The following is a 23,834-nucleotide window of genomic DNA, read 5'->3' as shown; positions in this document are numbered from 1 at the left end:
GTGTTGAAGTCTCCAACTGTCTCTGGGAAATTGTCTTTTTTTCTTTTTATTTCTGTCAGGTTTTTTTGTCATGTATTTTGTGTGCTGTTCTTAGATGTGTTTGTTTGTAATTTTTATATCTTCCTGGTGGCAGGTTTTATCATTATAAAATGTACCTCTTTGTTTCTGGTAACATTGTTTTAAAGTCTGTTTAGTTTGTCAGCCTAGCCACATCAGCTTTCTTGTTACTGTTTGCCTGCTACATCTTTTTCCATTCTTCTATTTTTACTCTATTTGTGTTTTTGAATCTAAAGTTTATCAAACTTTCTGGATGTATAGGCTATTTTTTTTCCATTAAATTTGGGGTTTTTAGGGACACCTGGGTGGCTTAGTGGGTAAGCCTCTGCCTTCGGCTCAGGTCATGATCTCAGGATCCTGGGATCGAGCCCCGCGTCAGGCTCTCTGCTCAGCAGGGAGCCTGCTTCCTCCTCTTTCTCTGCCTGCCTCTCTGCCTACTTGTGATCGCGCTCTCTCTCTCTCTGTCATGTAAATAAATAAATAAATAAAATCTTTTTAAAAAATAAATAAATTTGGGACTTTTAGTAACTATTTCTTTGAGCATTTTTCCTGTTCGTTTCTCCTGGTCTCTCATCACACATACGTGGCGTGGGTAATGGTGTCCCAAATTCCCATGAGTGTAACCAAGACCAAGCCTGTCTGCCAGATGTGCAGCAAAGCCAACAGCCCAGACTGACTTGCAGCAAGATAAGGGTTTATTTGAGAGGCAGACAGATGAGGAGTTGGGAGGGCAATCCTGAAACCCACTTCCCAGAAGGGGGACAGAACAAGTTTTTTATAACATTTAGGGGTTGAGATTGTCTACATATTGATGAGAGGGGGAGAAACTTACGACTCTTCATGAGGAACGGTGGAGTGTGTGTATTGAGCAAACATATACGTAACATATGCCCCATGTTCACTTTAGGGGAAGACAATATCAGAATGAAACAAAATTGAGCCCCTGATGTTAGGACGTTATCTTAGGACAGGGAGAAGGGGTGTGCATATGCTCCAAGAGCTGGTATAAACTGTAAGGGGTCATGGGCTCCTTATCTTGGGTAAGGAAGGCAGGGCCTTGCTTGTTCATAGGCTGGAACCACATCAGTTGACCTTGAGTCCAGGCTTCTGTGGAGACCACGAGTGGATTAGATACTGGGGTCTGAAAAGACACAATAGCTGATTAGGGGGAAGCAGTTCTCTGAGAAACAAGCTTTAAACTTTCCGCTAGTTGCAACTTCATTAACTCTGTGAGGCTCAGTTTCTTGAATTCTTGTTCTTTTTTTTAAAGATTTTATTTATTTATTTGTCAGAGGAAGAGAGAGCACAGGCAGCGGGAGGAGCAGAGGGAGAGGGAGAAGCAGTCTCCCTCCTGAGCAGGGAGCCCAGTGCTGGGCTCAATTCCAGGACCCCAGGATCATGACCCAAGCCCAAGGCAGATGCTTAACCAACTGAGCCACCCGGGCGCCCCTGTTTCATGAGGTTTTATTCAGTTTTCTTCAGTCCTTGTTTCCTCTCTGTTGTTAGATTACATTATCTCTTTGATCTCTTCTTGTTGGCTAATTCTTTCAGTTCAAATCTACCGTTGGACCCAACTAGTGAATTTTCATTTCAGTTACTATGCTTTTCAACTCCAGAATTTCCATTTTGTTCTTTTTTATACTTTCTATCTCCTTATTGATACTCTCTATTTAATGCAACATGTCCTCATCCCTTCCTTTAGTTCAAATTGTTTTAATGGTTTCAGTCTTTGTATAGTAAATCCTACATCCAGTTGTAGTCACAGGAAGTTTCTGCTGGCTGCTTTGTTTCCCCCTGGTGTGTGGATCATACTTTTTCTTTGCGTGTCTCACAATTTTTTTGGTAGAAACTGGACATTTTAGACAATTCTGGGTACTGCTACTTCCTCACCACAGCTGCCCTTTGGTGGGATGTTCTTGAGCTCAGTGTTTTTTATATTTTACTTTATTTTTAAAAAGATTTTATTTATTTATTTGACACAGAGAGATCACAAGTAGGCAGAGGCAGGCAGAGAGAGGGGGGGAAGCAGACTCCCTGCAGAGCAGAGAGCCCGATGCGGGGCTCCATCTTAGGATCCTGAGGTCATGACCTGAGCGGAAGGCAGAGGCTTAACCAGCTGAGCCACCCAGGTTCCCTGAGCTCAGTGTTTTGAGATTTGTTCTGACCCCAGGCCATGCTCTTCTTGGGTCTCAACCCCCCCACCGCCCCACACGCCCCCCCTTGTTACTCCAACAAACTGGCCAGCCCATAGTTTAGACTGGTCCAATGGATCTACAGTTCTCCTCCCAGTTGCCTTTCACCTAGGCAGAACTTCTGAGCCAAGGCTTGAGCTGGGAATGGGAACAATGTCACAATTCTTACTGAGTGATTCTCCCTCTTTAGGAGCTGAGTGCTTGGGAAAGGGAATTCGCAGCGGCAGGGGGCAGACAATACCCTCAGTTCTGCTCCGTTTTCCTCTCTATCACATTATGAGTCCCGGCAAGGGCAGTTGGGTGCCATATTCTGGGTGCACCGTGGTCAAGGTAGAGCCTTAATACCATCAGTGGGGATGAGATGGAAGAAGGGACCCTCCACCTCTTGGTTGCATTAGCCTACAACTTAGCCTTCACATCAGGATGAGATGGCCAGGGTGAGAAGTGCTGATGTCTTGCCCCTCCTGGGAAGAAAGCCCACTGACTGGTAGCTGGATGGAGAGGGATCCCTGTGTTCTTGGCTGCACCAGTCAGGTGGAGTTTTCCATCTTGGTGAGTTCAGAGAAGGGAGTGGCTGTGGTCTTGATTCAAACAGCATCGACTCTTACTGTTCTTACAAATTTTAAGAGGTGTTCTTGAATAAATGTTTCTTCATTTGCTGTATTTTTAAGGATCATTTCAAGAGCCTTTCCATGTTTGTTCGGTTTCTTTAAAATAATTTTCACCAGTTTCACTGGGGAGCTGGTCTGCACAGCTCATACTGCCATGCCTGAAGTCCCTCCCCTCTACTGCATTTGACTCTTGTATTAGAATTATGTTTGGCTATGGATAACAGAAGATCCAGCAATATGACTGTTATTGAAGTCTGGAGGCATGTGTTCGAGTTGATGTGGCATCTCCAGGGTCATCAGGGACATGGACTTCTTTTCTGTCTGCTCTAGAAAGCTAGGATGCAACACTTATCTTTGTGGATACCTCATGGCCCTAAGATGGCTGCCAGGACTCCAGCCCTTTAATCTATGTCACACACAGCAGAAATGAGGAAGGGGTAAGGACCAATCTACTCTCTCTTTTGGGGAACCTCCTCAGGAGCTCTGACAAGCAGCTTTTCCTTGTATTTCATTGGCCAGAACTCTGCATCTGTTTTCCACATTTTTAAATTAGAAGACTTTAGTGTGTAAAACTCTAGCTACTTGTGTACTCTTGGAAACTCTGGAGCCTGAGAGTAATTGCCTCATTTAGGGGGAATGTGTTAAAAAGAAAACCACAGGATCAAAATGGCATCACTTAGGTTAAGTCCCCTTCACTATAAACCAGCCATTTGGTACCTAATCTAATTGCAGTTCCAATCTCCTGCAGGAATACAACTCTGAAGGCGTTAGTCAGGAGTCTTCTGATAAGCACCAATAACGTAATCTATCACATGGGTCTTCTCCATCCCCCTAAAGGGAGATGAGGTAATCTGCATAGTAAGACCCTCTGCTCTTCCCCCTCAGGGAAAGTGATCTTGCCTGAAACAGTCTTGTCTTTTGCTTACGACTTTCATGCCCCACTCTTCCCTTAAAATCTTCCATTTTGTGCAACTCCTGGGAGCGCCCCTCTGCTTGATCAAGGGGATGCTGCCCCATGCACAGATCGTTTAATAAAGCCAATCAAATCTTCAGATGTACTCAGTTGAATTTTTTTTTTTTTTTAACAAGGTCAGTGCCTGTTCTCCGTAGTAATTGAGTTTAGACTGTTGGCTTGGAGGAGGAAGGAGTAAGTAAGGGAGAAGAGAGCCATCTTTGCATGGGGCACCTTCCGAACGTTGAATACTTGTTTGAAAGTTGAGTAGTCCATGTTTTATTTTATAGCAAGCAAATATGTAAGTTGTTTTTGTTTCGTTTTCTGTGTCATTCATTCAACAAGTATTTATCAAGAAGCTTAAATATAAGCGCTGCCGTCATGCTGGGAATAGAGGTGAGAAAAGAAAACAGACAAGGAAGGGGTCCTGCCCTTGGGAGACTTATATCCTACTGGAGAGACAGTCCGTAAACAAATAAAATATATATTACTGTATCAGATGGTAGTTGAGTGCTCCGAAAAATAAGCAGGAAAGGACCATAGGGAGTGAGAGTGTTTGAAATATAAACAGGGTAATTAGGGGCAAGCCACAGAGAAGGTGACATTTGAGCAAAGACCTAAAGAAGGTGAGGAAGTGAGCCATCTGGACAAGGGGTGTTGGGAGAAGGTTGTTTTTAAGGCCCAGAGAGTAGGTGGGGGGCGGGGAGGCCCCAAGGTGGGGGGCAAGCCTTGCTTTATTGCACAGCAGGATCCGAATGGTTTTAGCTGAGTGAGTGAGGGGTGAGCGGTGGGAGGACCGTCTGGAAAGCCGGCTGCGGTCATCTGATTTCCCCTTGAGGGGGTTCTCTGGTTTGGGTGTTGAGAGGAGACTCTAGGGACCAAGAAGAAAGGCCAGAGGTCACTTAGGGGGTTGTTTGAATAGTGCAGGTAAGGCGTGCTGGAGGTTGGGACCAGGGCTATGGGGGGGCTGCTGAGAAGTGACTGGCTGCCAGATGTAGTTAAAGATGGAACTGACAGGGGCACCTGGGTGGCTCAGTGGCTTAAGCCTCTGCCTTCGGCTCAGGTCATGATCTCAGGGTCCTGGGATCGAGCCCCGCATCGGGCTCTCTGCTCAGCAGGGAGCCTGCTTCTCCCCTCTCTCTCTGCCTGCCTCTCTGCCTACTTGTGATCTCTCTCTCTCCGTCAAATAAATAAATAAAATCTTTAAAAAAAAAAAAAAAAAGGATGGAACTGACAGGATTTGCCGAACATCTACCTACAGGTTTGAAAGGAGACTGTTCTCATCAGGGTTTAATGCAAGTTTTCCCAGGGCAGGTGGAAGGACGGGAAAGATGGGAAAGACTGGTGGAGACAGGAAAGGGACAGCATACTGGGAGCTCAGATTTAGATACGTCAACACGCGCAGTGCATGTTAACTGTCCAGCGGGAGATGGTGAGGCCCTCGGATCCCTCCGTGTGGAATTGGGAGTTACTGGGTAGAGGTGCTGTTGGTCTTGGACTGAATGAGCTCACCAAGGAATGAGTACAGACAGGGACAGGATCCAAGCAAGGGCTGAGCAGCAAGCCACTCTAGCATGAAGGACTTTGGGGGCTACTAGTAGGGTCCCGTGAAGGCCTTGGAAAAGGAGCTGGCCGGGGCGGGGGAGGGGGCAGTGTTGGAGGAAAGCCAGGAGGGGGTAGATACTTGGGGCCTGACCTGGGGGGCGAGGACAGTTCTCCCTGCAGCCAGAGGGAAGGATGGATGTGGGTGGGTGAGTGGTTGAGATGTTGGCAGGCTCACCCGTGGGGATGGGGGTAGGGAGTGGAGGTCAGAGGAGCAGGAGGGAGAGGTGGACGTGTGGTGGGTCTTCTAGAAGAGGGGAGAGGGAGAGGACGAGGGAGATGCACAGTTGGACTGCCGGCGGCACCAAGGGCTCTCTCCAGGTTCCTGGACTCAAGGCAGCATGGCTGGGCAGCCTGGCTGTGTTGGGTCTCATCCGCATTTAGCTGGGAGCAGACAGACCTGGAGTCTGTGGGGACATAGAGGGAACGAGGGCTGGAGTTGGGCCAAGCGGGCCTCCGATGGCAAGGGCAGCCAAGGAAGTTGAGGTGCATGTGATTAACCATAGAATGGAGACATTCCCTTTTATTCTGACAGTCTCAAGTGTTTCTTTTTTTGGCCCTGCCCACGTCTCTTTATGATTTAGAACCATTGTAATTTTTTTCTCTGTAGGCCATCCAGCCAGGGTTTTCCTTCTTTCCTCTCCTGTTAATAAGCTAATCTAGAAGTTGTGCTGAGCTGTTTCAGTCTCAGAAACCACCAGTTCCTGGGGATGTGAGGAGCAGCCGCTGAGTCCTTCCGCCCTGCAGGTCTTCCAGGCCAACGGGCCTGCAGCAACCCCTCCCACACCAGGAGCCTAATGTTGGAAGGATTTCTTTTATACTTTAACACTGTCCTCTACTGTTCTCTCCTAACCTGCTAACAAACTCCTGAGGGCAGAAAGTGTCTCGGGTCTTCTGATGCACGTAGGGCCTAAATGGTTGGCTCTCAGGCTCCAAAGTACACTCATGTATTAGCATTCCGCCTCCGTTGTGAAGGATGGACTGTTTGTACTGCTCACGTTCTCTGTCTGGGAACCTCCCGGGCCACTCCTTCCCAGCGTGCGGCTTAGTGTCAGGTTCTGTGATCCTGTCCTGTCACAGGATCCACGGCTCCTCTGCCTGTCTTGGGAGGACTGGCCCAGAGTTCTCTCTGAGAAGCCCCACCCAGGGCGAGCTGGTCAGCTCTGGCAGGTGCTGAAATACTGGAACCAGATGTCTCTCCTCCACAGAACTGTCGTTGGGCTTAGAGGCTCAGGGAAACATGAGCTGCCCATCTGCCTTTGGGCCCAGGCTCCTCAGGTTGCAACAGGATTGGTTAGGACACCAAAGGGATTTTTATTTTTATGCAAAAAGGATCCACAGAGACTGGGAAGGTGGGTAGGATGAATTTATTTTGGAGAATAGCTGATAGAATTTGCACCCATAAGAGGCAAAGGTAATTTAGTGTGAGGAGATCCTTTAGACTTTTAGCTCTGGAAGGAATATGAGAGCCAAAGTTGCCCTTGCCCTGGGGCGAGGGGGCAAAACCTACCATGAAATCCTGGGTGAAGAGCACCTTGGGATCTGCTGTGCTCGGTCTCAGTGAGCCTATATGTGACATCTGGGGAATGAGGTTTGTTTGTCACTGTTAGGTAAGACAGAAGAACCTTTTCTTCCAGGGGCTTACAGTGTCTTGCGGTGCGGGTGCGTGCTAGGCATCAGGAGCAAGGATGGACTGATCTGGAGGCAGCCTCTGTGGAGGGAGAAGACTTGGCCTCCAGTCACTTGGAGACTCGGTCCCTGCCAGGCCTGTGGTGTTGACGTTGGTGGCACTGGAATTCAGATAAGGGACAGAACCCTGCTGGTGTGAATGGAGGCCACACTGAGAGCAGGACTTAAAGGATAAGCAGGATTAGCAGGGCAGAGGAGGGGAGCCCAGGGGTCAGGTGTGAGGAAAGGGGGAGGTGCCGGAAAGAGAGTTTGGACTCAGTTCTCAGCCTGGGAAAGTGGTTCATGCATTGGCTGTTTTGCAGGTCTCTTAACCTCTGTGGGAACAAAGGAGAAGCCACCATTTCCACCCCAGACATGCTTCCCCCCATTCCTCCTCATCTCTGCCAAACTGGAAAGGGCAGTGTGCCCTGCAGGTCCTCTCGAGCTCGGATCGCTGGATCACTGAGCCTGGAGGCCCCTCATTTATTTAATCCTACCCTGCTATTCATTTTCTCTGCTCCTTGTAACCCTATAGCCGCCTCCCCCCGCCCCGACCTCGGAGTCTTCATTCTCATACCTGCCCAAACCGTATTTCCAAATCACAAATATAAATCATGTAAGTCCTTTGCGTTAAAAACTGGCAATTCTCCACTGTCCACAGGACAAAGTCTAAACTTCAGGCCTGTTATAACCTGGCCCCAGCCTCCTTCCTCTGGCTGTGTTCTGGGTCTGAGTGGCCAGTTAGGAGAAATAAAAATATTTTACAGTAAAGTATTCAAATTTTCTATGGTGCTAACAGAATAGACTGTTCAGAAGCACGGGGGATGTGTGATTCCAACATATTTTCCTTATTAATCATCCAAAGCTGCAGCATAGAAGCGTTTATATTTACAATGACCCCCTATCACCAAGGAAAAGTTGAAATCTGGACAGTGACTCTTGTTTTAAAAGACAGCAGAAAGATAAACCACACCTTTGGGGAAGGCTTTCTACCCAAAATGACAATTTTTTTTTTAATCTGCGCTTAAAAAGATAAGCCACAGCTATCCAGAGAATATATTTACGATGCACACGAAGGAACTGTGCGGTGGTCGCAGGCACACACAGACCCTGATGGAGCCTGTCAGGAGACAGGGAGACCCTAGATAAGCAGGACGTGAGTGATGGCCAGAAAGCAGGCCCAGATATCCTGGACTCCTCCAAGCTGGCTCTTTTGCGGCCTGCGCGGAGGCGTTGAGCATCAGATGTGCCATTCCTTTTTGGTCACTCATTCGAATGGTACGTCTTGGAAATGGAGGCAGGTTCTTTCTCGACTGAGCACAGGGCAGATAAGAAGCCAAGCGAGACACTTGGGAGGTGGCTGCCCTGAGCATGTTTCAGAAGCAGTCTAGTCCCCACAGAGCAAATGAGGGGTAGAAAAGCAGGCGGCCCTGGGGGGCCTGTGGTGAGACTGCCTTCCCTCAGAGAGAATAGATGTCTGGGTCAGCACTTCTTGGGGCAGCAGTGGCTGTTTTAATTGGGGAGGAAGTGTCACTGCGAGACAGAATCTTCGGTCCCCTGGAGCAGAAGGCCATGGGCTCTGAGTGCTCTAGGGGCACACCACTATGACCCTACCCTGCCCTGCCAGGGGCACGCTCATTCCAGGAGAGGAAAGCAAAAGAATATAGTGTCTGTTTCACTCACCGGGTTCAGTCGGCAGTGTGGACACTCCGCCCATGCACACTTTGGAGGGGGCGGCGTTGCCAGGATTAGCGGCTGGCAGAGCCGTGCCTTCCCCTGGAGGGTGAGGTTGCCTCTTTCCCAGCAGCGAGCCTGTGGGGGCAGGAGGGGAGACAGTGCTGCCCAGCAGAGCGCGAGGCCGCCTGGATTCTCTTAATCCTCCTGGAACAGCGGGTAGCCCGAGAAGCCTGAGCTGTGGGTTAGGTCGTGGCTGTCCCGACCTAACCACTAAAAAGTGGATGAGCTGGGCTATCCAGTGAGTTTTTGCAGTCCGTCCTCACCGAAGTCAAGCCAAGCTGGTCGAAGGGAAAACAAAGCTGCAGGAAACATGGAACTTTCTTACACCTTCTTGAAAATGCAAGTCATGTTGCCTAGGAAATACTTCTCTCCCCTAGCGTGCTGCACCCCGCCAGCGCTGGAGCTATGGAAGAAGCAGCTGAAGTTATTCCAAGAAAGCCCTGTAAGTTTGGTAATAAAAGGAAGTGTCGTTTCTCCCCTGCCTGAAGGCTGGGGTTCTGGCAGTGCACATGGCCCAGAGGAAACTGTGCTTAGCTTTGGGAGGTGATTACGTGCTGGGCGCCTGCACACGCTGGCCGGGTGTCCTGGCAGGGCTGGGTGAGGGCACGCGCAGGGCCGTGTGCAAAGATTCCCAGTGCCGAATGCAGTGTGATGAGTGAGAGGGTGCCAATTGGTTGGAAGCATGTAGGTAAACAAGAGCAAATATATATCCAGCGGTGTGCAGCCTGCCCGAGCTCCGAAGCCGGCTGCTGGACTTGGCTGGCAGCCTCTCACTGAACCGGCTCTGGAGCAGAGGGGACTGCAGGACCAAGCACAGCAGGTGGCCTGCCCCTGCTACTTAGGGGGACACTTTTAAAGCATTTGCTCCTCCCATGACCAGGTAGTGTGGTGAGGGTGAACTGCTTGCTCGAATGGTGGGTAAAGGTGTGACCGCGGACACTGCGATGGAGGAAGCTGGGGGTGAGACGCCCAGGAGCCCTGAGCCATCCTTCCTGGCGACCCTGGGTGACCCACAGGTGACCCTGGTGTCCGTCCACAAGCGGTGGTCCTTCAGGAGGAACCCTGGGGCCAGGGGCTCCAGCAGGCCAGTGACTTCGGAAGAGGAAGGAGAGTGTTCACAGAAGGTTTTGAATGGAACACGGGGAATCCGTTCCAATCAGGTCAGTGCAGTTGCTAAAGGGGTAAAAAGCCGAGGGGGGTTTGGCCAGGGCTTGCAGATGGAGGCTTCTCCCATGTCCTACGAACCAGGGCTCAGGGAAGCTGGTCTCGGGAAGGGAGCCAGAGGCAAGGTGGATCTCCAGAGACGAAAGTCTATCACGGTAACTCTTGGGTTTTGTTGCTTATTTTTAGGATATTTTGTAAGCCTCTGTGGAGCAGAAGTTTTGCAGAAGGCAACTCAGACAAAAATGGATTTTCCCCTCTTCTTACTTTTTTTTTTGAATGTGTACCTTGTATTGTTAATGTCCACATTTGACTAAAATATTTTGAGCATGTTGCTGCAAAACGAGCTGCTCTTCTTAAGCAAATGAAAGTTTTGTTAACCCAAAGGTCAGGTCATGTTCAAAAGTAGGGCAGTGTAACGTTTTATAAAGATGGTGCCTTTTCGTGGCATTTCCACGTGGGACTGGTGGTCTGTGTGGGGTCTTTTTTAGTGACAAAGGCAGATGGACACATATATTGGTTAGATACAAAAGAAAATTTCCACGAGTCTCTTGCTCCTTTAAGAGTTATTTTTGTGGGGCGCCTGGGTGGCTCAGTGGGTTAAGCCTCTGCCTTCGGCTCAGGTCTGATCCCGGGGTCCTGGGATCGAGCCCCACATCGGGCTCTCTGCTCAGCGGGGAGCCTGCTTCCTCCTTCTCTCTCTGCCTGCCTCTCTGCCTACTTGTGATCTCTGTCTGTCAAATAAATAAATAAAAAAAAAAAAAAAAAAAAAAAAAAAAGAGTTATTTTTGTGGGGCGCCTGGGTGGCTCCGTGGGTTAAAGCCTCTGCCTTCTGCTCAGGTCATGATCTCAGGGTCCTAGGATCGAGCCCCGTGTCAGGCTCTCTGCTCTGCAGGGAGCCTGCTTCCTCCTCTCTCACTGCCTGCCTCTCTGCCTACTTGTGATTTCTCTCTGTCAAATAAATAAAATATTTAAAAAAAAGTTATTTTTGTTTCTTCTGGTTTTTATGGCTTAAAAAGTCCCCAAAGCTAAAGGAAATTTTGTGAAAAGAGGGTTTTGAAATGTACTCTGCAAAAGATTTACATCTGTTGAAGAAAATTTATGAATTTCTTTAATGCAGTGCATGGTCAACTTTTATATTTCTTAGCTGAGTGTCTCAGCAAAATATTAAATTTGGAAGGGGAAAACGCCTGACATTTCTTTAAAATGTTCAGACAACGGCTTTACAAAATCCACCCTGTATCTATTTGAATGTGAAATATTCTCGTCTTTAATGGCCAGTACTAATCTCACATGACTAGGGGAGCAGCCTGAACCTGTCTGGGGGAGCCCTTCAGGAAGGAGGGCCCAAGTAGAGGTCAGGGTAAAGGCTGTGGCCCTGAGAGTCTGATGCAGATCCATGCTCTTCTGGTGCCAGGCTTGGGGACGTGGCAGGTGAGTTTCGGACTCCTCCAGCTTCCCATTTCCCACTGCAAATTGGAATGATCAGTCCCACCTCCTGGGATTGTGAAGGCACTTTGTGGAGTACTGTAGAAATACAACATGGTATTATTTATGCCAAAATTACTGTATTCGGTAGAATTCCCAACTCAAGATGTGTTTGGTGCTCTCTGAGTGGCTGGGAGAACTGTGTCAGCCCGTTAATCTGTCGGAGCACAGTTCCAGCTATTTCCTTCTAAAGCTCTGATTGCAAAAGTAACATGTGCTCGTTATATGAAACAAATTTAAGATTAGGCAAGGGGAATAAAGAAAAGTATTAGGAAGAAAATGTAAGCAACCATATGCCCCAGCCATATATGTGTACATGTATCTACTTATTTATTTACAGGTACAGGAACAGGGGGTAATAGTGGTACATACATCTTATTTTTTTACTTAGTATTTTGTGAACATACACCCACACACATATGACATATACATCTATATCTATAGCCTTTAATTGCAGTCCCACTTTTAAATTTAGGATTATTTTTAGAAAGAATTTAAACGAATTGTTCTAAAAAGGGGGAAATTTGTAGTAGCTGGTTTAGGATGATAAGAACCAAGCTAAAAGTCATTTGTAAATGAGTACTTGTTCATTGCCAACAATGTATTGACCCGAAATCTGTCAAATCACACTTTGGATCTACTTGAGATTTAAGTTATTTAGTACTTGGTATGTCTTTTTGATGATAGCCATTCTAATGGGCCTGAGGTGATACCTGGTTGTGGTTTTGATTTGCATATCTCTGGTATTGACAATGTTGAGCCCCTTCACATGTACCTGTTGGCCATTTAGATGTCTTGTTTGGAGAAGTGTCTGTTTATCTCCTCTTCCCTTTTTTTAATTGTATGTGTATAAATATAAATATAGATATTTTACTATTGAGTTATAGGAGTCCTTTATGTATTTTGGATATTAACCCCTTATCAGATATATGGTTTGCAAATATTTTTTCCCATTCCATGGGTTGTCTTTTCATTTTGTTGATGGTGGTTTCTTTTGCTGTGCAGAAACTATAGTTTGCTATGGTCCCACTTGTTTATTTCTGATTTTGTTGCTTGTGCTGTAAGTGTCATATGCAAAAAAGTCATTGCCAGGACCCATGTCAAAGAGCTTTTCCCACTTTGTTGTCTTCTAGAGTTGTATGGTTTCTGGTCTTCTGTTTAAGTCTTTAATCCATTAGGATTAATTTTTGTGAATAGTGTTAAGATATGGGTCCATTTTCATTCTTTTCCCATGTGAATACCTAATTTATTGAAGAATTTATTGTGAATACCATTTATTGAAGAGACTATCTTTTTTCTCCATTGAGTATTGGCTCTTTTGTCAAATATTACTTGACTGTACATTGTTTCTTTAAAAAAAGGTTTCTTGACTACCTCCATTTCTTTTTCTGAAGATTATTTTTATTTATTTATTTTTTTAAAGATTTTATTTATTTGACAGACAGAGATCACAAGTAGACAGAGAGGCAGGCAGAGAGAGAGGGGGAGGAGGCTCCCTGCTGAGCAGAGAGCCCGATGTGGGGCTTGATCCCAGCACCCTGGGATCATGACCTGAGCTGAAGGCAGAGGCTTTAACGCACTGAGCCACCCAGGGACCCCTGAAGATTATTTTTAGTACCAGGTTCTTATTGTGCATTATAGGGTAGCATATGCTATAAACATGCATTTATACCTAAGTCTTTCAAAGGGATATATTTGTTTTATGTTGAGCTGATCATACCTATAATTCTAGGCAAAAGCTTACATTTGTTAGCCATTATAGAATATAATTTTGTATGATAAAATACTAACCGCAGTATTTCACCAAATCTGACAACCATGTGGAATTTATCGATAATAATAATGGGCAAAAATAATCCCAAGGTCATTGACTTCTGTCATATAATTATCTGAGTTACTAGTGTTGGTGAGACATTTCTTCCATCGTGGCCTTTTAATTCTGGCAAATGATATAAAGGGAATGGTGACCTTATGATTCTGACTTAGGCTGTTTCATTCAAATGTAAAAACATATTTGAAGACACTGACAGTTGCTTGATAGTGACAGGCCTGTTGCACAAAATTTCTTTCATGGGAGGGGCTTGAAATACAGTATTATCAGAGAAGGTTCTGAAGCAGAAAAAATGCTGTTGATTCAATAAAAGTCTGATGGAACAGTTTTTGTGATAGACCTAAGTTAAAAGCCATGAAATTCTCTGAAATGTATAGTAAAGCTGTTGTAAATGAGACTGCAAACAAGCTTTCTGAGGTAATAATTGCGAAGTACTTCTTGGAGAGTTCTTAAAGTTTGTGAATTTCTAAATTTTATTTTAGCGTAGGTCGAAAACAACATGCGTTGTATGTATATATTGAGACTAGTTAATGTAACTTTATTCACTTTTTCTCCCAAGCAAATAATGGATATACGCATCCCATTTCTCAGGAAGAGTTCATACTTTTCCTTACTGTGGTCAAGAGAAGGAAACAGGCAATACATCTGTTCAGAATTTCCCAGAAAGTACACTGTCAACACCAGAGCTGGGGTGGCTCTGGAGCCTGAGGTCCAGGTGTTGCACACACAGCCCAGGCCCATAGTTGGCCTCATCAGTGCTTGAATTAATGCCTAAGTTTTGGTTAGTTTTTTTTTGTTTGTTTTGTTTTGTTTTGTTTTGTTTTTCAGTAGATAAAATCTAAATAATAGTTTCTGGAAGCTCTTTCTGGACCTTGGTGAAACATGAAAAAACAGTTTGAAGAGGTTGGAGTGGGGCTTGGGGGAATATGGACACTAGTTTTAATGGTTAGTTTTCCTTATCAGTTAAGTGGTGGACATAGTAAGTTCCCTGCTTACCTATTTGGGCTACTTTTGAGAACGTAACGAGTCATGCTTGTCTTCCTAGTCATTCCTTTTCAAACATTTATGATGTTAGCTTTTTAAAAAAATACATTATTTTTTTATTTATTTGACAGAGAATAACAGAGAGAGGGAACACAAGTAGGGGGATTGGGGGAGGGGGAAGTGGGCTTCCCGCAGGCTAGGGAGCCTGACGTGGGGCTTGATCCCAGAACCCTGGGATCATGACCTGAGCCAAAGGCAGACGTTTAACGACTGAGCCACCCAGGAGCCCCTGATGTTAGCTTTTTAAATCCTTTTAGTTTTTAGGCCTTCCTACAAAACTGTGGGATCGGCTTTCTTACTATCCCATTTTATCTGCAGCTAAGAAAACTGAGGCTCAGGTTTGCTCAGACATGGCTGGAATTCATATCCAAGACTGTCAGACATACCCTCAATAAATTCATAGCACTTAAGAAGGACAGATATTTAAACAAATATGTGAAAATATTTTTTAGAGTATAAAGCCATGTCCCATCAGGGCATCACTATTGTTGTCTGGTTAATATCATTGTTGTTAATGTTGTGTGGTTTAACATGATATTCTTTGCCTTAGAGAAACTGAAAAACCACATTTGTTTTCTGGTATAAAATGATACTTTTTTAAATTTAAATTTTAATAACTGGAAAATATATAGTCTCACCCATGGTAGCCTCAATTTTATGTATTAATACATAAGCATATACTCATGTAAATGTGTATACATAACAGGTTTAACAATGAGACATGGACCCTTCCTCAGTGGAGTTCTAGAGACTGGTGCCCAGCTGCCTGGAGTGTTTCATGTGGGATCTTTTCTTGAGTCAAACAATCTCTTCTGACCCTCCCTCCCTTATGAACCTCTGATACCCAGACATTTCTCAGAGAAGAATAGGGCCTGGCAATGACTCATTCACACTGTATTCAGGAGGATGTAGAAGGTTCCAGAACCACTGCCACTTTCCTTGTGTCCCGCCTCGTCTTGTTAAGTGTGGTTCCCTGAATGTGTTTGCAGTCAGGCATACTGGAGAAAGCAGAGTGAGTTCTGATATTCTGTGGTAGTTTTTCTGAGGTCCCAGAGACGGCTAGAGGTGACCCACTAAGGGATGAAGGAAGGCTAGGCTCAGACTCAGGCAGCTGAGCTCTGAGCTCCTGGCCACTCCTCTGTCTCCTGACTGTGCTCATTCACTTAGCTGTTAGCCTCTTGGTTATGTGGCAGGTAAGATGTGGCTCTTTTTCCTTGTTTTCTGAGTTTTGCTTTTTTGCATTTTGCTTTCCTGCATTGTTGTCTCTTCCTGTAATTAACATGGCTAAAAGGAGAATATAACCTTAAATGTTGTTTTAAAAAAATAGCCTGCTGGACTTTTGAGCTGGATTTAAATCCCAGCTGTTATTTAAATTGATTTGTGACCTTTGATAAGTCTGAGACTGTTTCAACAGTAAAATGGTGATAAGAATACTTATTTGTAGAATTATCTTGAGCACTAGGGATATAAAATGCCATCCTCATCAAATAACACTGAGAATCATTAACTATTTGCCTTTGCTGGATCTGCATACATATGAAAACGGCAGGACGTCTCTGTTTTTTGAATTCCACAGAAGTTCCAAGTGCCTGGAGTTGTATGAGGTGCAGGTTAGAGGCTGGAAGGGTTGCATGCTTATAGAACATTTCTGCCTCCTGAGTTGTTAAGGGTGTTACACACCCTTCTAATTTAAAGAGGTCTCAAGGGTACGTTGGGCCAGTGATATCCTTAAGGTTGATGGGGAGCCCAGTGGAACGAGATCTCAAACATGGCTAGTGTGTGTTGTATCATGCACATAGCAGAGTTGCTCTTTGATTTGTGGTCACAGACATTTTCTACAAAGTATGTCATTTTCTGGGATTTTCATTTTAGTTTGGCTCTGAAACCTTTCGTCCAAACATGCACCCCATTTCCAGTTCCTTCATACCAGGCTGGCCTAGCTACAGACCTTATTTCCCTTTTCCTGGCTCCACCTTTGGGAATCAACCGTTTATATCCCTTTATACATCTTTTCTTTTACAAGCCCTGGACTCACAGCAAATTCCATGTGGCCTGGGTGTCTAGAGTAGCAAAGAATTGAAATTCATGTTTGGATTCCCCTCTGTGGAAATCCCGCCTCTTCCTGTGTTGCCAGTCCCTTCTAATCCTGATGCCCACCATACTAATAGTTTGTTAAAAATTTAAAACCTAGCAGAAGTTCTTCCCCAACCTGTTGGGCTTGCCAAAGAGGTCCCAGACATCTGTCCTCAAGAAACAAATAATTTAGTGAGAATTAGGCAACACTGGGGTTCTATAAGGTTTTCCCTGGACACGGTTAGTCCCTGGACCCCCTCCAATGTCCATGATTGCTTATTGAGCCCTTAACCCTCAGTGTGTGTTTGTTTTCTGAACTCATTGAGAATTTTTCCCCCCAAAGACCCTCTTAATTGAAGAATGGAATTAAAAGCACACATACACACCACATGTGTATACTTAAAAACTATTCAGATACCCAGCAAGTGTTATGAGTTTGCTTCCAAACCAACAGATACTCTGGTGTTTCATAAAGTTGTGTTACATGCAAAGCTTTATCTTTCATAGCTACTTGTCATTAGAAACCTGCCTGGTCTAGAAGGGGGACCTCTGAGTATTGTTTGCTATGAACAAATAGCTTCCAACACTTCTGCAAACCTTTTTGGCAAAAGCATAGATCCATAATCCCGGGATTAAGAGCTAGCATTGTGGCTTGGGCTTTGCGGAGTTTTAGCTAGACCTACCTAGGACCAAGCAAAATAAGTTGGATAATAAATCATTAGGTATTTGTTTTTCCAACAGACTAGGAGATTGAAGGTTATGATTTGTTTTAAGGAGGCAATTCTGCTTATTAAGATATTATACGGGGGCACCTGGGTGGCTCAGTGGGTTAAAGCCTCTGCCTTCAGCTCAGGTCACGATCCCAGGGTCCTGGGATAGAGTCCTGCATCCAGCTCTCTGCTCAGTAGGAAGCCTGCTTTCCTTCCTCTCTCTCTGCCTGCCTCTCTGCCTGCTTGTGATCACTCTCTGTCAAATAAATAAATAAAATCTTAAAAAAAAAAAAAGATATTACATTAAGGTGAGCATTCTTGAATATCTTAGTTTTTCTTTCATCTTTTTCAATTAAAAAAGTATTTAATACCAGTTACGATCTAGTCATGGTTCTAAATTTTCTTTATACTCTCATTATTTTAACTTTTAAACTAATTATTTTTTAGAATTTGGTAACGCGTGTACATTAGACAAGAGGTTATACACTGAAAAGTAACTCTTCCTTTAGCCCCTTCTTGCCTCAGCCCTGGATCCTCCTCAGATTCTCCCGGAGACAGTCCATGCATTTGTAGCCAGCTCTGTGTCTAATATTCTTTTTCTCACAGATAGTGCTGGCATGCTATGATAGACTTCCTGTGGTGGCCCTCCCAGTGAACTACACCTCCTTGTATTTAAGTCCTTCTGTAAATTCCTCCATATTGGCTGAGCTTGGCCATGTGACTGGTTTTGGCCAATGGTGACTTAGCAAGTGTGATGCAGGCAGAGGCTTGGTAAGTGCTTGCACATTGGAACTTGTTCTCTGGGAATGTTCACAATTGTGACACTGCTGCTCAGAACCCAGAAACCAGCAACTGTGAGGTACCCAACCTAGCCACGTGGAGATTCTTCACAGAAGAGAACCGAGGTCCCTACCCATGGCTATTACAGCAGCCAGCCAGCATCAACCTGCCAGCCATGTGATGGACAGACCGTCTTCTTGGGAGTAGAACCTCCAGCCCCATTGACACCACTCCAGATGATGCTATGAGGAGCAGAGACAGGCTTTCCCGGCTGAGCCCCGTCCACACTGAGACCATGTGAGCTGTTCTGAGCCACTAGATTTGGGTTATCATGCAGCAACAGAGAACTGAAACACTAGTCACTCTGTATTCTGTGTCCTGCTTCTTTTCACTGAATATTTGATAATCAATTTATTTCAGTATATGTTGAGTTACCTCATTCCTTTTTTTAAGAGCTGGATAGCAGTCCTTTGTATTGCTCTGTAGTGATTGAATTAATCAACCTCTTATTGATGGACATTTATGTTTCCAGTTCTTTGCCATCAATATCTTCACTGCATGCTTGCTTTTATACATGAACAAGTATATTTATTGAGTAAATTCTTAGAGATGGAGTTGCTGGGTCAAAGAATCTTTGGCTCCATCATTTTAATATGCACCGCCAAACTGCCCTCATGAGAGGTTACACCCCAGCCGCAAGGCAATGCCGTTGGAACGTCACATTTCTGCCTTGCTGCTGTTTTGGCATATATTGAAAAGGCATTTACATTTCCTTTTTGATGACCTTCCTTTTTTCCTGGTGGGTAGTTGGCCTTTTTCTTTTTAGAAGGAGCTCTTTATATTTTTAAAAAATTAGCTCTTCTTTAATATGAAGCAAATCTTTTCTCCCCCTCCATGTCTCATTTATCTTTTTCCTTGGTTAGAGCAATGTTTTCTCTTAATTGTGGTTAGATTTATCAGTCTTCTACAGCTTTGGGATTTTCTTGTTTTTCTGTTTCTTTTTTCATGTTTAGACTTTCCCCTGCCTGAGATTACAATGGGTATTCTCCTGTGTTTTCTTGTTGTATTATTACTGTTTTGCTTTTTATGTCTTCATCTCTGAACTACCTGAAATATCTCTTGATATATAGGCTCCAAATTCTATTTTTCCTAGTTGTCCATTAAAACTGTCATGCCATGCCATCCTTATATACTGCATTTCCATATTTATACCACAGGTAATCTAAGTATATTTATTTAATGCAATAAACTTTTGAGTTGCCAGCCCATAAATTACTTGTTTTCTCTGCTACTTTAGGGCATACTACAGTGAATTTTATTTTATTTTTTTAAAAAAGATTTTATTTACCTATTTGACAGAGAGAGACAGCAAGAGAGGGAACACAAGCAGGAAGAATGAGAGAGGGAGAAGCAGACTTCTGGCTGAGCAGAGAGCCCGATGCAGGGCTCGATCCCAGGACCCTGGGACGATGACCTGAGCTGAAGGCAGACACTTACCGACTGAGCCACCCAGGCGCCCCTACAGTGAATATTTCTTAAAACAATTCTTTATAATTGTTAATCCCAGACTAGTTTAGGGTTTCCTTTGTGGATGTACAAATGAACATTTATAGTCTGCTTCGAAAATTATTTAAACTTTAATTTTGTTAAGCTGCTCAGAAGCCGAAGTTGGAAAGATGGGCATTTTATGCACAGGAATATGGAGGAGATCATTCCATGTAACTGAGATTCATCTGGAGGTATAAGTAGGATTGTGAAGGGACAGAGAGTGGTGTGCTTTCTGATCCTGTGCCATACAGGAAGGCTTGTTCCCGAATTTCAGAAGCACATAATATTACTGGTATAAAAACTATATCTAATCAGGAACGTGGGGAGGCTGGGACCCTGCGAAAGGAATATTTGGTTTTGCTAATAGAATGGCTGAAGCCACTTCATTGTGGGAAAAAAGAAGTCAGGAAATTATTTTTGTACTCTGGTACATTAAGAAAATGCATCCATTTAATTTGGGGAAGCCCTTGTGATTAAAAGTAATGACTACAGGGACGCCTGGGTGGCTCAGACTGTTAAGTGTCTGCCTTCGGCTCAGGTCATGATTCCAGGGTCCTGGGATCGAGTCCCGCATCGGGCTCCCTGCTCAGCGGAGAGTCTGCTTCTCCCTCTCCCTCTACTTCTCCCCCTCCTTGTGCTCTCTCTGTCTCTCTCAAATGAATAAATAAAATACCTAAAAAAAAAAAATTAAAATTAAAATTAAAAAAAAGTAATGACTACAACTGTCCTGGACCCCCAGGGGGGCAATGCCACTCAGTGGAGGCAAAACTGAGAAGTTCCTCCAGCCTTGCCCCTCCCGCCCCTTTGGTGCAGCCACACATGCTCATTTCCCCTGGCTCATGCAGCATACTTCCAGACCTTTTATCTCACAGGCCTGTGGTCTGACCCCACAGGGCTCGGTGGGTCTGCATTTGGAACAGGTGCCTATGGTTGTTAAATTTAAGCCCTGCTATGAGAATGAGTGGATATCCCTGGAGAGAGAGAGAGAATTAAAGTGTTGCCCAATGAACATAAGTGTGTTGCAGCAGGATCCAAACTGCAGGGAGATTTCAGGAGACCCCCACAGGTGAGCCAGCCACACCATGCTTGTTCCATGCCCCTGAGCGCTGTCGCACTCTCTCTCTTCCTGAGAGAAACCTGCACTTCTTCTAGGTAAGAAAACACACGTCGCTAAGGTGGGCAGTTGATGTCTAGGTTTGGAGTCACAGAACGTTCGAGCTAAAAAACCCATCAGAGCCATTTCATTTGGTCAGTCACGTTTTTGTAGCTTTCCTTCCCTATGTTTTACAATCCTAAACTCTCAGGCCGTGTTGACACCGGTGGCATTGTTTTTCCTTTTCTCAGTGCCAGACAAGCTGGGCTATTTTAGCAAATACTTAGTTTCAAGGATTAAAAAAACAAAAAAAAGAAATGTTCTTTCTTTTCCCTTTAGATCTTGTCTAAACTTCCTTTGCCCGCTCGTGCCCGGGAGCCAGCGATGAAGCAGAGTTTTGCCTTTGACAATGTCGGCTACGAAGGCGGCCTGGACGCTGTGGACCCCCCTCAGACGGCCACCGGCACCATCAGCATTTCGGGCATGACTTGCCAGTCGTGTATAAAGTCTATCGAGGGCAGGATTTCCAGCCTGAAAGGCATCGTGAGCATTAAGGTTTCCCTGGAACAGGGCAGTGCGACGGTGAGCTATGTGCCATCCATCCTGAGCCTGCCGCAGATTTGCCGTCACATTGAGGACATGGGCTTCGAGGCCAGCGTCGCAGAAGGAAAGGCTGCCTCCTGGCCCTCAAGGTCCTCGCCTGGCCTCGAGGCTGTGGTCAAGCTTCGGGTGGAAGGCATGACCTGCCAGTCCTGCGTCAGCTCCATCGAAGGCAAGCTCGGGAAACTGCAGGGAGTAGTGAGAGTCCGAGTGTCCCTCAGCACCCAGGAGGCAGTCATTACTTACCAGCCTTACCTGATTCAGCCCCAGGACCTCAGGGACCACGTCAGCGACATGGGCTTTGAAGCTGTCATCAAGAACAAAGTGGCGCCCGTAAGCCTGGGACCCATCGATATCGGGCGCTTACAGAGCACCAACCCAAAGACCCCTTCGGCTTCTGATAACCAGTCTCTCAATAACTCTGAGACCTCGGAGCACCAAGGGAGCCACACGGTCACCCTGCAACTGAGAGTAGATGGAATGCACTGTACGTCTTGTGTCCTGAATATTGAAGAAAATATAGGCCAGCTCCCCGGGGTTCAATGTGTTCAAGTGTCCTTGGAGAGCAGAATGGCCCAAGTACAGTATGACCCTTCTTGTGTCACCGCCACCGCCCTGCAGAGGGCCATCGAAGCACTTCCACCTGGGAACTTCAGGGTCTCTCTTCCTGATGGTGTGGCAGGAAATGGGACAGGTCGCAGGCCTTCCAACCGTGTCGTCCCTGCCCCCACGCCGAGACCCCAGGTGCCGGGAGTGTGCGATACTGTGGTGCTCGCCATTGCTGGTATGACCTGTGCGTCCTGTGCCCAGTCCATCGAAGGCCTCATCTCCCAAAGGGAAGGGGTACAACGGATATCGGTCTCTGTGGCTGATGGGACCGGCGTGGTGCTCTATGATCCGTCTGTTACTAACCCGGAAGAACTCCGAGCTGCTGTTGAAGAAATGGGATTTGAGGCTTCAGTCATTTCTGGTATGTGGTTGACCCACGTGAAGTGCACCCTGGGGTCTCCTCCTCTGCTTACAACAGAGGGCCTGCAGGGTGGGGTGGGGAGGGCACGTTGCTGCTCACCTGTCAACAGGGGTGACCGAATTCTGCAGCTTTTCCTTGTATGTTAAGTGTGTTAATGTAGAAGAAGTAGAATTTTTTGGTGTGTAGATTCTGTCTCTCATGGAGCTGGGACTAAAATGCTAAGCTCTTTGGTTTTTTTTTCTGAAGAGAATTCCAATTCCATGTTCTTTTTTAAAAAAGAGTCCTGTGGGAGCATCAGGACCTTCTCTCTCCAAAGGAACCATCATCATGTTCTGTGATTTCTCTGCTGAACAAAACAGTACAAGCCGAACCTTAGTGTCACCACCGGGAGTGCATTCTGTTGAAAGTGGGAATTAAGGAGGGGATGCGGTGATGATGGCTTGCCCTCCTCAGTGGCCGTGGGGAGAGGTGCGCATTTCTGCCGTGTGCCCTCTGGGACCTGTGAGCGGTGGGCTCTGCCCAGAGCCAATGTTGTAGCGTAGCAGGCTGAGTCCCGTGTGAGCCGGCGAGGGCAGGGGACGGGGCGGGGACGCTGGAGGCAGCTCAGGTGTGCTGGGGTTGCCGAGAGGAGCGGCTGAGCGTGAGCACTCAGGAGGCGGCGGGACCGGCCGGACAGCAGGTGGGCCGCTCCGAATGGGCCGCATGTCCAGCTGAGCCGGTCTTCACTGCAAAGGTGAGGGGCGTCAGCGGTGGGTTTTAATCCAGAGGCCGTGCAGGGGAATCCACACTAGAGCAGGCTGGTCGCGGTCAGTGCAGAGTGGACTGAGGCTTGGAGGGCTCACAGGACACTGTGTGACAGATGACGTGGGGCTGGAGAGCAGGGGATGGATCAGAACGACATCCAGGAGGTTGCGTCCGGCAAGCTTGGTCCGGTGAGGCCTGTGATACGGCGGGCCAGGGAGGAAGGGGGAGAGCCTGTGGCCAGACCAAGTTGCGGGAGGACAGCAGAGTGTTGGACTGAATTCTGGCAGAGTGGGGCTGGAAATGCAGATTTGGGTGGTGGGAGCCAGGGGAGATGGCAAAAGGCCGGGGAAAGGGAGTGTGATCTGGGACAGGCAGAGGGAGGAACGTGATGGCACTGATGCGGAAGGAAAGGTATCTAGAGAACGAGATTTTCACAGACACGGACAACACCCTGGAAGTAAAGGAAGCTGTTTCAGGGAGGCGGGTTACGGGGCCTCAGGCTCCATGTAACTAGGAGGCGGGGGCTCGGGTGAAGGGGTGCCTGGCTGCATGGTGGGGGGAGGCGCAGCCCTCCAGGAGCTTAGCTGAGGAGGGATGGAGGTGATAGATGGGAAGGGGGTTTGCAGGGAGGCTGAAGATGAGGGAGAGCTGGACTTGCAAGGGACAACTGTGTTTTCATGGCTTCGATCCCAAGATACAGGCCCTGGACAGCAGTGCGAGTTACAGATGGGACCAGGCCAGTAGAGCCCCATCAGCCTGCGTGGCAGCCTGTGCCATAGGGCGGTGGCCAGCCCAGTTCTCGGAAGGGCTCATGGGCAAAGACCCGTGGCCGTGCTCAGGGCCAGCTGGGCTTGGATTTCCCACATCCACCTCGCAGTAGCCGCCAAGATAAAGTGTGTCTCCTTGAAAAGTTCGCTCTGTCGTGGTGCTTCCCTGCACACACACCCTTATAGGGAGTGGGTAGGTCATGTAG

General features: G+C 46.4%; 1 protein-coding gene across 6 annotated transcripts in view; it reads left to right on the top strand.

Moving 5' to 3' along the window:
• The window catches only part of ATP7B (ATPase copper transporting beta), a 71,403-nt gene that overhangs the window by 10,275 nt on the left and 37,294 nt on the right, over positions 1-23,834 (top strand). For 3 of the 6 annotated variants that reach the window (XM_080799844.1, XM_080799845.1, XM_080799843.1), the window contains exons 1-3: positions 8,888-9,261; positions 9,704-9,979; positions 20,887-22,117. In XM_080799844.1, coding sequence (XP_080655970.1) covers positions 9,130-9,261; positions 9,704-9,979; positions 20,887-22,117 — 1,639 coding nt within the window. In that variant the 5' untranslated portion in view covers positions 8,888-9,129. Of the gene's footprint in view, positions 1-8,887; positions 9,262-9,703; positions 9,980-20,886; positions 22,118-23,834 lie in introns of those variants that run through there. The other 3 variants (XM_080799847.1, XM_080799848.1, XM_080799846.1) reach the window with 2 other exon arrangements.

This window comes from Martes martes (genome assembly GCF_963455335.1).
Source record: "Martes martes genome assembly, chromosome: 3".
Taxonomy (NCBI): Eukaryota; Metazoa; Chordata; class Mammalia; order Carnivora; family Mustelidae; genus Martes; species Martes martes.
This window is presented reverse-complemented; position numbering and strand designations above follow the sequence as displayed.